Source organism: Carcharhinus amblyrhynchos, chromosome 2, assembly GCF_965287045.1.
Source record: "Carcharhinus amblyrhynchos chromosome 2, sCarAmb.v2.hapA, whole genome shotgun sequence".
In the NCBI taxonomy this organism is placed as follows: domain Eukaryota; kingdom Metazoa; phylum Chordata; class Chondrichthyes; order Carcharhiniformes; family Carcharhinidae; genus Carcharhinus; species Carcharhinus amblyrhynchos.
The window spans coordinates 138,955,060-138,971,792 of NC_137325.1; the positions used below are offsets into that span (position 1 = coordinate 138,955,060).

The window sequence follows — 16,733 nt, forward strand, 5'->3', positions numbered from 1 at the left end:
GGGGGGGGGAGGGGCTTTCCCAGTGCGGCCTGAGATCAGAGCTCCATTGCGAAACAGCACTCCGATCGCAGCCTGGAAAATGCCTGAGAGACGGGCGCGGATCATTCGGGTATTCTCGCCGCTGAAATTCCCTCATCTCGCCCGCTGCCGGAATCATAGCGGACAGAACGGAAAAGTCCAGCGGACCATTCAAAGGTCCGGCGAGCCAGGGTGGAAATTTCCGGTCTTGGGAACGCGCAGAGCCAGAGAATCCTACCCTTACTTTCTTTTTGGAAAAACTCCACCCTATATGTGATATCAAAGAAAAGCTGTGCCCTTCTCCCTGGCGTCTCAGCCAATATCTAACACTCAACCAATTACAGGTTATCTGGTCATTACCGCGTTAAGGTTTGCGGGATCCTGCTGTGCTAACACTGGCTGCCGCATTTCCTGTATTGAGCAGTGGCTACACTTCCAATGTACTTCATTGGTTGCAGGAGATGTCCTGAGGTTGTGAGAGGTGCTATATAAATGCACCATGATACCTCAAGGATCTTCTCTCGCCATTATGGCTCTCTTCACCTCCTTAATGCTGCTGGTCCACACTCAGTCCAGTGAGACTGACCTTTCAGTCACAAAACTTAGGAAGTGTCCCCAAAGCACACTTTGCTTTGGTTTGATTTGATTTATTCTTGTCACATGTGTTGATATACAGTGAAAAGAATTATTTCTTATGCACTATAGTATACCATTCATAGAGAAGGAAAGGAGAGGGTGCAGAATGCAGTGTTACAGTCATAGCTAGGGTGTAGAGAAAGATCAACTTAATGCGAGGTAGGTCCAATCAAAAGCCTGACAGCATCAGGGAAGAAGCTGTTCTTGAGTCCATTGATATGCGCCCTCAAGTTTTTGTATCATTTTCCTGAGGGAAGAGAGAATGTCGAGGTGCATGAGGTCCTTAATTATGCTGGCTGTTTTGCCGAGGCAGCAGGAAGTGTAGACAGAGTCAATGGATGGGAGGCTGGTTTGCATGATGGATTGGGCAACATTCACGACTCTTTGTAGTTTCTTGTCATCTTGGGCAAAGCAGAAGCCATAGCAAGCTGCCTCAATCCCTCCTTTCAAAACCTAGCCAACACCTTTCTTTCTGTTTCTTTTTAATCCTCCTCATCACCCTCTGTAAGACTTCCTGCGGTGCTGTTTGAAATGTTGGATATTCTGTAACTGGAAGTCATGGTTGAAAAGATAAAGGTGGAATTTTCTCACAGGCATCAGGACCACACGTAGCTCCTGGGCCTGCACTTGTTGCCAAGGTAACTTTACATGAGGTGGCCTCCTAATTTGCCTCTTCCACATTTGCCATCCCATTAAGGGTGGTGGGCAGGTGGGGTTCCCAAAGAGGCCTGCAGGATAAGGCAAAAGGTATCCAGGCAGAGTTTGTAAAGCTTATTTTATTATTACTAATACATTAACACTGCAATGAAGTTGCTTTGAAAATTCCCTAATTACCACACTCTGGCGCCTGTTTGGGTACACAGAGGAAGAATTTAGCTTGGCCAATGAATCTAACCAGCACGTCTTTCAGACCAGCATGTTGGTCAAAAATCTCCTGCCTCAGTAGGGTAGGCAGGGGACACATGGTGTCGGGGGAAGGGAGGGGTGCGTGGCTGCTACAAAAGATAGGTGAATGTGAGGCTGCCTCTCGAGAAACCTACTGCAAATTTGAAGTTCAAGAAGGTGCACGGTTGTGAGGGCCACCACTTTACAGGAGAGACCCTCTCCACAATAACTTCTTTGACTATGCATTCAGCTATTCATACTTGTGGCTCATTCTCTGAGCCAGTGAGAAGATGCAGTGTTGACCCTCCGGGAGGTCACCTCTGCATTGCTGTTAGCAACAGCGGGGAGCTGACCAGAAGTCAGGACAATGCTGACTGATTCTGAAGCTGGCCTCTGCATAGGGCCTTAAATAGCTGATGCCCCGCACACACCGCCTTGCCCCAAATCCTTCATGGAGCAGATCGCTCATTCCCATGGGGGCTCACCCTGTTCCAGGAAACTCGCTTTGATCTTGATTTGATTTATTATTGTCACAGGTATTAGAATACAGTGAAAAGTATTGTTTCTTGCACACTACACAGACAAAGCATACCGTTCATGGAGAAGGAAGGGAGGGAGTGCAGAATGTAGTGTTACAGTTGTAGCTAGGGTGTGAAGAAAGATCCACTTAATGCGAGGTAGGTCCATTCAAAAGTCTGACAGCAGCAGGGAAGAAGCTGTTCTTGAGTCAGTTGGTACGTGACCTCAGACTTTTGTATCATTTTCCCGAAGATGGAAGAGAGAATGTCCGGGGTGCGTGGGATACTTAATTATATTGGCTGCCTTGCCGAGACATCGGGAAGTGTAGACACAATCAATGGATGGGAGGCTGGTTTGAGAGATGGACTAGGCTTCGTTCATGACCCTTTGTAGATTTTTGAGGTCTTGGACAGAGCAGAAGCCATACCAAGCTGTGATGCAACCAGAAAGAATGCTTTCTGCAGTGCATCTATAAAGGTTGGTGAGAGTCAGAACTGACATACCAAATTTCCTTAGCCTCCTGAGAAAGTAGAGGCATTGGTGGGCTTTCTTATCTATAGTGTCGGCATTGGGGGGACCAGGACAGGTTGTTGGTGATCTGGACCCGTAGAAACTTGAGGCTCTCACCCATTTCCACTATGGGGGTATGTCCTCCAGTACGCTTCCTAAAGTCGATGACAATTTCCTTCAATCTCCTCCCTTTTGTTGACATTGAGGGAGAGATTATTGCTGGTGCATCAGTTGACAGCATTGGGCGAGGGACAGCCTGACACGCAACAATATGAAATTTGGCATGCCAAATTTCCTTAGCCTCTTGAGAAAGTAGAGGCATTGGTGGGCTTTCCTAACTATAACGTCGGCATGGCGGGGAGGACCAGGACAGTTTATTGGTGATCTGACACCTAGAAACTTGAGGCTGTCAATCATTTCCACTTTGGGGGTATGTCCTCCAGTACACTTCCTGAAGTCGATGGCAATCTCTTTCATTTTGTTGACATTGAGGGAGAGATTATTGTCGGTGCATCAGTTGACAGCACTGGGGGAAGAACAGCCTGACACGCAACAATACGAAATCCCCCCCTCCCTTTCCAACCCTCCCCCCTCCAATGACCCAAACACCCTCCTTCCCACCCCTTCCCCCTCCCCCCCCGCCAAAAGCACCTCTGCCTCAGCAAAAAATAATCACAAGGTCTTCAGGGATAACCGTTTGGCTTGGCTGGCTTCCACCGATTTGTTTGAGGTGGGGTTACAGCTGAGAAAGGCAACGCACCGTTTACACGGGGAGATCATTACACAGCGTGTCCGGCACCTTCCTGTTTTTTGACCAGCGTCACTCTCTCTGAATGAAAGAAAAGCTGAGGGCAAGAATAAGTGGGCCTTCAGAGCAATGAAAGCTCCAGATAAGGGCAAAGTGAACAAGGTTTTTAACTTGGACAAACAGCGCTGTGCTGCGGTAGCAAATTCAAGGTGGTTGGCCAGATTTAAGATATGGCTCAGGCCAGCTGGTTGATTCAGAATCTCTTGGCATTTTTAAGACAAACTGGGTTATTATTGATGGTGGATGTCAAAGGAGGACATTATCAGTGAAGCTTGAGTGTTTTCTTTTCAAACAGGCAAATATGAGAAGGTGCTTTGTACATTTTAAAGGAATGGATTGATGGGTGGAGTGTGAGTGAGCGTGTGAGAGATGTATCTTGGGTTACAGACCCTCCCTGGTCGAGGGTCTGGTGGAGGTCCTACACCTGTACTGTATGGGAAGCACTGTTTCGAACCCAGTGGTGCACAAGGCAGACTTTTACCTGTTGCCATAGCGATTTCTTTCCCGCCCCCCCCCCCCCGAACAGGTCATTGCCATTGAAGGTTTTTATTTAATCTGTTTGGCGGTGTTACGAATGCACCATCCTTAGCCATCAGGTCCTGGGGTGGGGCTCGAACCCAGCGCTTCTGGCAGGGACGCTAACCCGCCGAGCCACAAACCCTCAATGTCCCAGCACTGATTTTCCCTGAATTGGCCATGAAGCAGCTAGAGTGGGGGGAGAGGGCAGGGGAGAGGGCAGGGGGGGGGGGTGGATTGTGTTTGCTGCCCATTTACAGACGGCGTGCAGGCCCCCCCCCCCCCCCCCCGAAACTGGATGGCGAATAGGAGCCCCTCCAGCTGGGTGAGGAGCTGCCTCCTGCCTATTCCAGTCAGAGGGTGAGGAAGGCTTCCTCCACACTGAGGCACCCTCTCTCAGCAGCAACTTTTAAAGCAATCCAGTTTAAAAATAGCCGCAGCAGTCGGGCTGCCACTGCGAAGGGGAAACCCACTTTGCAGGCTGGGCCTGTGACCATAGCCGGAGCCGGAGAGGTGAGAAAGTCAGGTTCCCAGTGACCCATCCTGTTTCCAGTGGTGTTGGGGGGGGGTGGGGGGTGGTGGAGCTACAGGGCAAAGTCCCTGTCAGACTCACGTCATTGGCTCTCAATGGTCTGTCAGTTTACATCAGTTGTCACTTGCATCCTTCCACCCGATCCCATCCCAGGGTGAGATGGTCATAGAATTCTACAGCACAGGGAGAGGCCCTTCAGCCCATTATGCCTGTGCCAGCCATCAATCACCTATCTATTCTCATCCCGTTTTCCAGCATTTGGTCCGTAGGCCGTGCTGGCAAACTGGCATGCCAACTAATTTGTGCACCCACCCTCTGCCAACTTGGGGGCAAAGTTTTACCTAAGGATGGTGCAAACTTAATGCGGCCAACGATCCGGTTCTCGAATTGGACTTGTGTTTGTTGTCGGATGGCCGTGTGTTACCTATTTACTGACACTCTCTCTCCTGCTTTTGTTTGATGCAGTTAATCATTTCCACTACTCGGGAGTAAAGACTAGTCGAGGAGTTACAGGATGAAAATATGGCACTCCTGTTTGTACCGTCAGGACCCCACTGCTTACGTCGGTTCACTCGCGAATCCCTGGCTGCTATTGAGAGGCGGATCGCTGAGGAACAGGCAGTTAGCGCTAGGAAAGCTCACAAGGAAGAAAGTGAGGAGGAAAAACCCACACCTCACAGTGACCTGGAAGCAGGGAAACAGTTGCCGCTCATTTACGGCGATGTGCCATCACAGCTCATTGGACAGCCATTGGAGGATCTCGATTCCTTCTACAATAACAAGAAGGTAAGCACTGGAAAGCAAAACATAAGAACATAAGAAATAGAAGCAGGAGTAGGCCATCTAGCCCTTCGAGCCTGCCCCGCCATTCAATAAGATCATGGCTGATCTGAAGTGGATCAGCTCCACTTTCCCGCTTTCTCCCCATAACCCTTAATTCCCTTGTCTGTCAAAAACCTATCTACCCGTGACTTAAATATATTTAGCGAGGCAGCCTTCACCACTTCAACGGGCACAAAATTCCAGAGATTCACCACCCTTTGAGTGAAGAAGTTCCTCCTCAACTCCGTTCTAAACTGCCCCCCCTTTATCTTGAGGCTGTGTCCTCTAGTCCTGCTATCCTTTCTAAGCGGGAAGAATCTCTCTACTCTACCCTATCCATCCCCTTCATTATCTTATATGTCTCTATAAGATCTCCCCTCATCCTTCTAAATTCCAATGAGTACAGACCCAGTCTATTTAGTCTCTCTTCATAGTCCAACCCCTTCATCTCCGGTATCAGCCTAGTGAACCTCCTCTGCGCTCCCTCCAAGGCCAAAATATCCTTCCGCAAGTGCGGCGACCAAAACTGCACACAGTACTCCAGTTGCAGCCTCACCAGTGCCCAGTACAGTTCCAGCAAGACCTCCCTGCTTTTATATTCTATCCCCCTCGCTATAAAGGCCAGCATCCCATTCGCCTTCTTGATCACAAAAAGTGTTAACAACACAGAGTGGAGTTTTCGGGCCGTGCTCGCCCCAAGGCACGAAAATCCCACCCAAGATCAACAAAGCTTTACATGGTCCGTATCCTACCTGCTACGATTCCCATGACGGGAGGGATGGGAGAATTTGGCCCACTGTGTCATCCTGTAATAAATCCCCAGAGGCAGAAGTCCCTTCACCAATATCCCTTTATTCACGAGTCTGACAACAGAATGCTTTCAGTTAACGGTCTACACTTGGAGTCCCAGAGGAACTCCTGGTTAACTACAAAACAAGAGGCTCCCTGCTGGGCCCATCAATCTGGCCCTTAATCAGGGAACTCTATTTTTACCTTTCCCCAACCAAATTAACAAAATCAAATTAACTTAGGGACAACTCAAGAAGGGACGGCTCCCTAAAAGGAGGGGGAACTGCCCGAAACGAAAGACAAAGTGGAAAGGAAACTTAAAACATCAAATTAAAATGTGATTAAAGGGGTCAATAATGCACCCCCATCCCTGAGGTGCTCAGCAGGCATGGAAGGCATCAACAGTGCCCTTGGACACCGCATGCTCCCTTTCCAGGGACACCCAGCCACGAATGTAGCTGCGGTAGAGAGACAGACAGTAGGGTTGGACGACACCCTCAATTGCCCGCTGCCTGGACCTGTAGATGGCACACTTTGCCAAGCCCAGGAGTGGTTCATGAGGAAGTCCTCCTCCTTCCCCACACCCCCTCCACACAATGTGCCCGCAGATCAGAGGCATGGGACTGGCCCTTAATCAGGGAGTTCAAATTCTAATAGGCCACCCTCAATTGCCTGATTAAAGTCGTTACATAGCCAAAGGGACTTAAGCAAATAGAGGGCAGGATTTTCCAGCTGCTTGCCCTAAGACCAGAAAATCCCACCCAAGATCAACAGACCTTTGAATGTTCCACATCTCGCCTGCTATAGTTCTGATGGTGGCGGGACTGGAAAGTACCCCCCAAAGTCTATTTTACAGCAAGTAGAGTCCATGGATTGGATTTTCCAATACACCCACCAAGGGAGTTGTCCCGGGCAGGGTGGGAAATTCATTAGTCCAGTAAAAGTCCCATTGACTTTGGGCAGGAGTTTCCAGTCCCATAGTGGGCAGGACTATAAAATCCCAGCCAGTGTTACGGCAGAGTTCATTTACTCAATAACTAGAGTCCAATGAAACAGAGGTTCAATTAACCACCATCAACAAAGCACAAGAAGGTCTGCATCAGAATGCAGTGAGCGGACGATGGTAACATAATACTAACTGATTATTTCTCCGGAAAACAGTGAGTGGAAGATAGTTGCACAATACGTATGGAGCATTTATCTAGAAAAATGCAGTGGGTAGGGGACAGTTATATAATGCAGATAATGTACTTCTAATCAATTCCAGTTACATGCAGCAATGTGGTCTTCAGGTGTGATTGACAGGGAAATGATCCAACCGACCATCTCCACTCTGCATAGATTTGCAGTGTCACCAGCCGGAGCCCACAAAAACAATGTGGTGAACATCAGTAATGTATGACCTGGTTAGTCCATAGTTTGAGGATAAGGGGTAAACCTTTTAGAACTGAAGTGAGGAGAAATTTCTTTACCCAGAGGCTGGTGAACATGTGGAATTTACCATCACAGAGAGTAGCTGAGGCCAAAACTACTTTCTGTGGTAGCAAATTCCACATGTTGACCACCCTCTGGTGAAAAAATTTCTCACCTCAGTTCTAAAAGGTTCTCAAACTCTGAACCCTAGTTCTGGACTCCCCCACCATCAGGAACATTCTTTCTGAATCTACCCTCTCTAACCCTGCTAGAATTTTATAAGTTTCTGTGAGATTCCCTCTCACTCTTCTAACCTCCAGTGAATATAATCCTATCTGACTTACTCTCTCCTCATTTGACAGACCTGCCATCTCAAGGATCGGCCTGGTAAACCTTCGCTGTACTCCCTCTATAGCAAGGACATCCTTCCTCAGATAAGGACACCAAAACTGCACACACTACTCCTAGTGTCACTCACTAACGCCCTATACAATAGCAGCGTAACATCCCTTTCCCTATACATGACTGACACTTCTCAGCCACAGGCTCAGAAAGACTATTCTCTCCCTCCCTCTCTGAATCAATGGCTCTTTGCGCTGCCAAGTATTTCAAAATGCTTTACTGCTCTCACCCAAATTGATAAGAAACATACTTTGGTGAGATCTTGTAAAGTCCTGTCCTATCACACATCAACCCCTTTTCAAAGACTGCAGTGGAAAATGCCTTCCTCTCATTGTTCTCAAGTGATGGAATTATTGTTCCACACACCCAGAAACAGCAAGTGACACTACGTCTGCTCAATCCAGCTCCTTCCTTCACCCACAAAATAAAACAGATTTAGAATCTGGGTTCAGTTGGATAAATGGAACCTGGATTCAATGAGATAAATGGATCTGGATTTAAAAGGGTATATGGATTCTGGATCTAATAAGATATACGGGTTCCAGATTTAACAGGATATATGTGTTCCAAATTTAATAGTAGATATGTGTTCCAGGTTTGATAGAATATATGGTTTTCAGATTTAATAGTATTTATATATTCCAAATTTGATAGGATATATGGATTCCAGATTTAATCGGATATATGGATTCCAGATTTAATCGGATATATGGATTCCAGATTTAATTGGATGTATGGATTCCAGATTTAATTGGATGTATGGATTCCAGATTTAATCGGATATATGGATTCCAGATTTAATAGGATGTATGGATTCTAGATTTAATTGGATGTATGGATTCCAGATTTAATTGGATGTGTGGATTCCAGATTTAATAGGATATATGGATTCCAGATTTAATAGGATGTATGGATTCTAGATTTAATTGGATGTATGGATTCTAGATTTAATTGGATGTGTGGATTCCAGATTTAATAGGATATATGGATTCCAGATTTAATTGGATGTATGGATTCCAGATTTAATTGGATGTGTGGATTCCAGATTTAATAGGATATATGGATTCCAGATTTAATTGGATGTATGGATTCCAGATTTAATTGGATGTATGGATTCTAGATTTAATTGGATGTGTGGATTCCAGATTTAATAGGATATATGGATTCCAGATTTAATAGGATGTATGGATTCCAGATTTAATAGGATGTATGGATTCTAGATTTAATTGGATGTGTGGATTCTAGATTTAATCGGATATATGGATTCCAGATTTATTCAGATATATGGATTCCAGATTTAATCGGATATATGGATTCCAGATTTAATTGGATGTATGGATTGTAGATTTAATAGGATATGTGTTTCAGATTTGATAGGATGTTTGAATTCTGGATTTAATAGGATATTTGTGTTCCAGATTTAATAGGATGTATCTCCCTGCTTCCTCATCTCTGGAATTAGTGTTTTTTTTAATTCATTCGTGGAATGTTGCGTGGTACAGGTGATGCCAGCATTTATTGCCCATCCTTAGTTGACCAGAGAAGGTGGTATTAGCCCCATTTTGATGCAGCAGAGTCAGATACCTCAGAGGGCATTTAAGTGCCAACCATGTGACTGGAATTACTTAAAGGCTGGTATTGGTAAGGGTGGCAGGCTTGATAAAATAGTTGGGTTTATTGATGACATTCCGACAGCTTCCTGTGCACTGATACTAACTTCCTATCTTCAGACCTCTTTACAGTGAGTTCAATTTCTCAAGCTGTCATGGTGCAATTTAAATTCACACGCTTTGTATCATTAGCCCAAAACTCTGGATTACTACCCCAGTAAAATGCCTAGCCCACTCAGAGTGATAGAGTGAAGGGCTTCTTTCACTGGTGCCTGTAAATGATGTGTGATGAGGAATGAGTTTTTCCCTTAACAGCAAAAGCAACATCACAAAATTGCCCAAAAGTATTGGTACAAATTGGAACCCAGAAAGAGTATCAAATTCTGTTGGAGACAGGTAGATAAACTGTGCTGTCCTGGGGTTTGAGTGTAGGCACACTGTGGGACATAACAATGAGTGTTACATTGAACAAAGAACAAAGAAGATTGCAATGCAGGAATAGACCCTTTGGCCCCTCAGGCCTACGCTGATCACATTGTCCTATCTAGACCAACTGTTTATATCCCTCTATTCCTCGTTGACATGCTGAACTAAAACCCCCTACTCATCCAGGGACCACATTCCTCCATTCCCATCCTATTCATGTATTTGTCAAGATGCCCCTTAAAAGTCACTACTGTATCTGCTTCCATTACCTCCCCGGCAGTGAGTTCCAGGCACCCTGTACTCTGTGTGTAAAAACCCTGCCTCGTACATCTCCTTTAAACCTTGCCCCTCACATCTTAAATCTGTGCCCCATAGTAATTGACTCTTCCACCCAGGGATAAAGCTTCTGACTATCCACTCTGTCCATGCTCCTTCATAAACTTGTAGACTTCTATCAGGTCAACTTCTATTTTCTTGGTGCTATACGTGACTTGGTTTTGAATTAGAATCGTGACTCCAGACACAACGCAGTCTGAAAACTTGGAATAATCTGCCCTTGTGCGCTTAGCACGGCTCTGATTTCCTGAGGTTTTTTGGTAAGCTGAATATAACGTTAATATAAATTATTCTTGCCGTGAGCCAGCACAGATTTGATGGGCTAATAGGCCCCTCTCTCTCTCTGTGCTTTAACGGTTCTATAATTCCATGAAGACAGTTCCACTCAGTAACAGCACAATGTCACAATGCTACACGGCATCACATGATATCAATGTCACACAGTTTTCCAGTGACATGCTGTCACTGACTATCACACCATGAGATAGCCAGTTAAGTTTGCAGAACTTACTGTTGTGTTGAATTCTGTATGTACTGTGCTAATTATACTGTCATTTACTTATGTCTATGTCTTTCAGACCTTTATAGTAATCAACAGAGGGAAGACCATCTTCCGTTTTAGTGCCACACCTGCGTTGTACCTACTTACTCCTTTTCACACTGTTAGAAGGATAGCTATTAAAATTTTAGTACATTCATATCCTTTTTACCAAGTTAATGTTGAAGCAAATGAGGCTAATCCATTAAAACCCACTCTCTTGCACCCACAGTGTTCTGGTGGAGATATGTCAGATGGATTGGAGAAAGAGACATGTTAATGGTCTGGCCTAGGTGCAGTATAAATTGACAATTAGCTGGTGATAAACTACATGGCAAGATGCTCAATGGGGTAAAGAGATAGAGTCGTTCAGGATCATTAAATGCTGCAGTTCAGGCAGCAAAGAAAGCCTCCATCAGACGATGAATAGGATTGCATGCTTATTCCTTAGAAAGCCAGTTCCAAGTTCACTGGCAACAAAGTACTTAAAGAACTCAGAAGTTAGTGTTCAAAATTTCAAACGGGTTTCAGAAGGGTTTGGATTTTTGAGTAATTGCTTCCATTAATTACTGAATGGTGTGAGGTAGGTCATTGGGAATGGGGAGAGAGGTCATTGGGAATGAGGAGAGAGGGCAGCGGGAATAGGGGGAGAGAGGATAGTGGGAATGGGGACAGAGGTCAGAGGAAATGGTGGGGGAGGGGATAGTGGGAATGGGGAGAGAGAGGAGAGTGGGAATGGGGAGAGAGAGGAGAGTGGGAATGGGGAAAGAGAGAGGAGTGGGAATGGGGAGAGGGGACAGTGGGAATGGGGAGAGAGAAGAAAGTGGGAATGGGAAGATGGGACAGTGGGAATGGGGAGAGATAGGATAATGGGAGTAGGGAGAGAGTTGAGTGGGAATTCGGAGAGAGGATAATAGGAATGGGGAGAGAAGACAGTAGGAATGGGAAGAGAGGACAGTGGGAATGGGGGGAGAGAGGACAGTGGGAATGGGGAGAGAGAGGACAGTGGGAAAAGGGAGAGATGGATGAGTGGGAATGGGGAGAGAGGACAATGGGAATCGGGGGAGAGAGGACAGTGGGAAAAGGGAGAGATGGATGAGTGGGAATGGGGAGAGAGGACAGTGGGAATCGGGGGAGAGAGGACAGTGGGAATGGGGAGAGAGAGGTGAGTGGAAATGGGGATGGAAAGGACAATGGGAATGGGGAGAGAGGACAGTGGGAAAAGGGAGAGATGGATGAGTGGGAATGGGGAGAGAGGACAGTGGGGAATAGGGAGAAAGAGAGGGAATGGGGAGAGAGGAGAGAGGCCAGCTCTAGGTGACCTGTTAACCAGCATCTCCTCTGGGTTTAAAGAGGCCTTTGCAGCAGTTCTGCTGCAGTCTGTGGGTGGGCTTGATGCCAGGTTTGATATCTTCATGACTTCCCTGCATCACATTTCACATTGTCGCTGTCATGAGTTTCCATGTCACCTAAAGAGGACGCTAATCAAATCAATGGTGTCTCTGAGAGCCAGGGAACAGGCGCAGCGCTTTGAGGTGACATTCGGAATTGCTAAACCAGTGGAACAGCAAGAGGTCAGGAGCTGACGTGTGGTCTGATCTTCATCACACTCTGATCTCAGTCACATTCTGATTTTGACATTCTGAGGAACAGTCGTTTATGAATGCGTTTGTGAATTTCCAATCACTTCTGTGAGAGGTGGGAGTGGAAAATTGCAGCATTCGTGTCTCCCTGGTACACAGGATATAGTAATCACTACAATTCATTCCCTAAACTTAATATTCCTGCCAAGAGAAGCTTCATATTGTGAGGCCCCCGTATTATTTACCCCAGGATATATTCATAAATATCCATGGAGTTGGTTTTTATCATCATTTAAAATCCCCCTTGTTGGTTGATATTATTCGAGGACAGTTCATAGAATCCCTACAGTGCAGAAGAGGCCTTTCAGCCCATGCACTGACTCTCTGTCAGAGTGTTTTAACTTGCCCCTCATTCCCACCCTATCTCTATTCCCAGTTATTTATCATGGCCAATCCTCCTAACTTACACTAAGGGGCAATTAAGCCAGGCCAATCCACCTAACCTGCATGTCTTTCAGGACTGTGGGAGGAAACCGGAGCACCTGGAGAAAACCCATGCAGACACAGGGAGAACATGCAGACTCCACACAGACAGTGACCCAAGGCCGGAACTGAACCTGGGTCCCTGGTGCCGTGAGGCAGCAGTGCTAACCATTATGCCACCGTGCTGCTCCATGTCTGCCTTCAATTCCATATGACTGCTGTTAAAACTATGACTGTTTCTCAGTGACATGGGAGGTGGAGAGAGAGCAGTGGGAGGTGTGGGGGGGAGGCCATAGCGTCACATACCAATGGGATGGATGTCCAACTGATGGGAGAGATCCAAAATTAATGATACGACTCCTCAAGCCTTAGCTCTCCGGATGGAAAAACGCTCGCTAATTAGCCAATTAAGTCGGTGAAAAATTATAATGAATCTCTCGACTTTTTGATTTAAAAGCATAATGTGTTGAAAAACAGTCAGCTTGTCCCAAAATATCTCCTTAACTCTTACTTCACATTGTTCAATATGTTCATTATGTGCACTATTTTGACCAATTGTGTATTCATGACCATGTCCGACCCTGACCCATGGACAAAGAATGTTGAGTGAGTATCAAACCGCACTGCTTTCGGATGTCTTATTGCAATGCTTTCTGTGATTGAACCTTTACTCTTTTGCTACTGCCCAAATTCCTGAAACAAATGTTGACCTTTGAACTGTGCCCTTATCTGTCCCGATTAACTGCTTTGCCAGGTCTCTCTTGCCCCGTGAGCCCCAGTTAGCAAGTAAGTTAATATTTTTAAGTCTAACCGATTCATGATTTGCTACCCACATCCGTTCATGCTGCATCCAATCGAAATCATGATGCAACCAAAGTTTTACTTCATTATCAGAGATGGTTTGCTCTCTTCCTGACTTTTCATTAAAGGAATAAAACAAGAAGTGCTTCAATTTTCATAGTTACAGGTGGGACAGAAGCTTTCGGTAAATATAATGCAACGTCACACAGTTGTTGTTCATTTTAATTGCCACTTGATTAGCGTGACAGCTCGAGAATCTCTATAAATTCCACTTTGATAAGAACAACATGGTGATTATTGTATTATTAAAATGGCTTTTGGATCTAACACTGAAAGTTCAAACGTTGCAAATCATCATTTCTTCCTTTAATGAAGAATTATGTAATTACTCGCAACCAAAGGGCTGCTGAAAAATGATTTTTCTCCAAAAAGCGGGGGTTCATTGATATTTTAGCATGAAATGAACCCTGGGAGTCATTTCCCATCCTGATACAAATCCTCGTACATACCTCTCAGCTTCAGACATTCAGAATTTGGTACACACAGGCTAGCAAAGAATGGAGATACGATCAGAGGCATCCAAGGGGAGCCAATTCAAGATTTTTTTTTATTCATTTGCTGGACATGGTGTAGCTGGCTGGCCAGCATTTATTGCCCATCTTTAGTTGCCCTTGGAGGGCGATTGAGTGTCAACCGCATTGTCATTGGCTCTGGAGTCACATGTAGGCCAGACCAGGTTCCCTAAAGAACATTAGTGAACCAGATGGGTTTTTCCAACAATCAACAATGGTTTCATAGTCATCAGCACAAATAACAATGAACAAAGAAAATTACAGCACAGGAACAGGCCCTTCAGCCCTTCAAGCCTACACCGACCATGCTGCTCGACTTAACTAGGCCAAAGCCTCCCTGGAGGCTTGACCCAAACTCCCCCCATCTAGGTAATTTTGATTCACCTTTTGAGATAGACAGACTTAGCTCTCCGCCCTTATGAAGGTGCCTGAGACAATGATTATGATTTTCTTGCAAGAACTCTGACTTGTTAAGCTGAATAAGAAAGAGCCCAAGACTTAATCAGTAAAGGGTGACCCTTAGGAAAATAAAGTTTATTTATTAGTCACAAGTAAGGCTCACATTGATGAAGTTACTGTGAAATCCCCTAGTTGCCACACACTGGCACCTGAACAGGTACACAGAGAGAAATTAGCATGGCCAATGCACCTAGCCAGCGCATCTTTCGGACCGTGAGAAGAAACCGGTAGAGGAAACCCAAGCAGACATGGGGAGAACATGCAAATTCCACACAGATAGTGACCCAAGCCTGGAATTGAACCCAGATCGCTGGCACTGTGAGGCAGTCGTGCTAACCACTGTGGCACTGTGGCTATTCATGGAAATGAGGTTGATCTATTAAAAATGGAGGGGCTTATAGGGTATAATCATCTCTGCATGTTCATCAAAGCTCCAGTGTTTTTATCTGGGGCATGTTAGATTACATGGGGCATTAGATTTGTGCAGAGGAGGTTTACTAGGCTGATACCAGAGTTGAGGGGGTTGAGCTATGAGGAGAGGCTGAATAAACTGGGCTTGTACTCGTTAGAGTTTAGAAGAATGAGGGGAGATCTCATTGAGACGTATAAGATGATGAATGGGATGGATAGGATAGAGGTGGAGAGACTCTTCCCGCTCAAAAAAGACACTAGGACTAGGGGGCACAGCCTCAAGATAAAGGGGGGGCGGTTTAGAACGGAGTTGAGGAGGAACATCTTCACTCAAAGGCTGGTGAATCTCTGGAATTCTCTGCCCGTTGAAGTGGTGGAGGCTGCCTCGCTAAATATTTTTAAGACGCGGGTTGATGGGTTTTTGATAAGCGAGGGGATTAAGGGTTATGGGGAGAGGGCGGGAATGTGGAACTGAGCCACGACAGATCAGCCATGATCTTATTGAATGGCGGGGCAGGCTCGAAGGGCTAGATGGCCTACTCCTGCTCCTATTTCCTATTTCTGATGTACAGATTGGATTTTTTTTAATTGTAATATTGTGTGTATCAATTTCTGAACCAAAATCTAAGGATAATGAGAATGATTGGAAAGTAGGCCTCATCTTAGATGGTTGAGAGGTATGGTGTACAATCACTCGAATGTCAGTTAGGGTGACACTGAATGCTTCATATTCTCATTCCTTTTCATTGACTTGCCAGAAGAGATACTCTCGTTGGTATGAAATGACTTGTCAAATGTTGTTCATCCCTGACCTGATGGTCACCAATTCATCGGGAATATGTATTGAAGCTTGCAACCATTGTAAGGGCTGACAATCTCACCTGCTTCTCCGCCTCACTCTTTGCCATCTTGCATCCTGGGGTCCCATGCGAGGTGGCGCCTGTTGTGACCGCACCGCGATCCCTTCACAGCGCCCGCTAATGCTGTTCATTTCCAAATACTTCACCAGGTACACTTTCACTGGAATTTACACTTTTGAATCAGTGATAAAAATATTGGCAAGAGGATTCTGCCTTGATGGATTCACCTTCCTTCGAGATCCATGGAACTGGTTGGATTTCAGTGTTGTTTTAATGGCGTAAGTGTGAAGTCAAGCTGGCGATATGTCAAGACCATTAATTTACTCTTCCTGTTTGTACTGTGTTCTAAGCCCTCATTCGAATGTGTTTCATTAACTGGTGCATTTAATGATATAACAATGCCCTCTGTCTGTTATTCCATCTTGTTGGTCTTTCTTGCGTAATTTTTGAGCTTGTGTCACCCCTCCTCCGAAAACAAGTTTTTCGCTCTGCCATTTTCAATCATGTTGGTGTGTTTCTTCACTGATAATCCACTAGAGTGTTAAAACTTTGTTGCTGTTTGAAATCATGATCTAACAGAGTCATTCCAGTATTGAGATGGTGTAAGGATCATGCAAACCACTCCAGCTCTGTCAAAAACCTTTCTGCAAAATCGGAGAAGAATGCAGATCATTTATGATTTTAACCTATGGAGAGATGTTGGAATTTTGAAATGGTTTGTGGTGTACAAAATAGATAGGATATTGTTTATAGAATATCACAGAATCCCGATAGAACAGAAGAGGCCATTTGGCCCATCGAGTC

General features: G+C 45.4%; 1 protein-coding gene across 1 annotated transcript in view; it reads left to right on the forward strand.

The window, feature by feature from the left end:
* The window catches only part of LOC145358968 (sodium channel protein type 1 subunit alpha-like), a 512,173-nt gene that overhangs the window by 319,049 nt on the left and 176,391 nt on the right, over positions 1-16,733 (forward strand). The window contains exons 8-11 of the mRNA XM_080213322.1: positions 4,890-5,210; positions 10,801-10,918; positions 13,342-13,432; positions 16,079-16,207. Coding sequence (XP_080069448.1) covers positions 4,947-5,210; positions 10,801-10,918; positions 13,342-13,432; positions 16,079-16,207 — 602 coding nt within the window. The 5' untranslated portion in view covers positions 4,890-4,946. The remainder of the gene's footprint in view (positions 1-4,889; positions 5,211-10,800; positions 10,919-13,341; positions 13,433-16,078; positions 16,208-16,733) is intronic.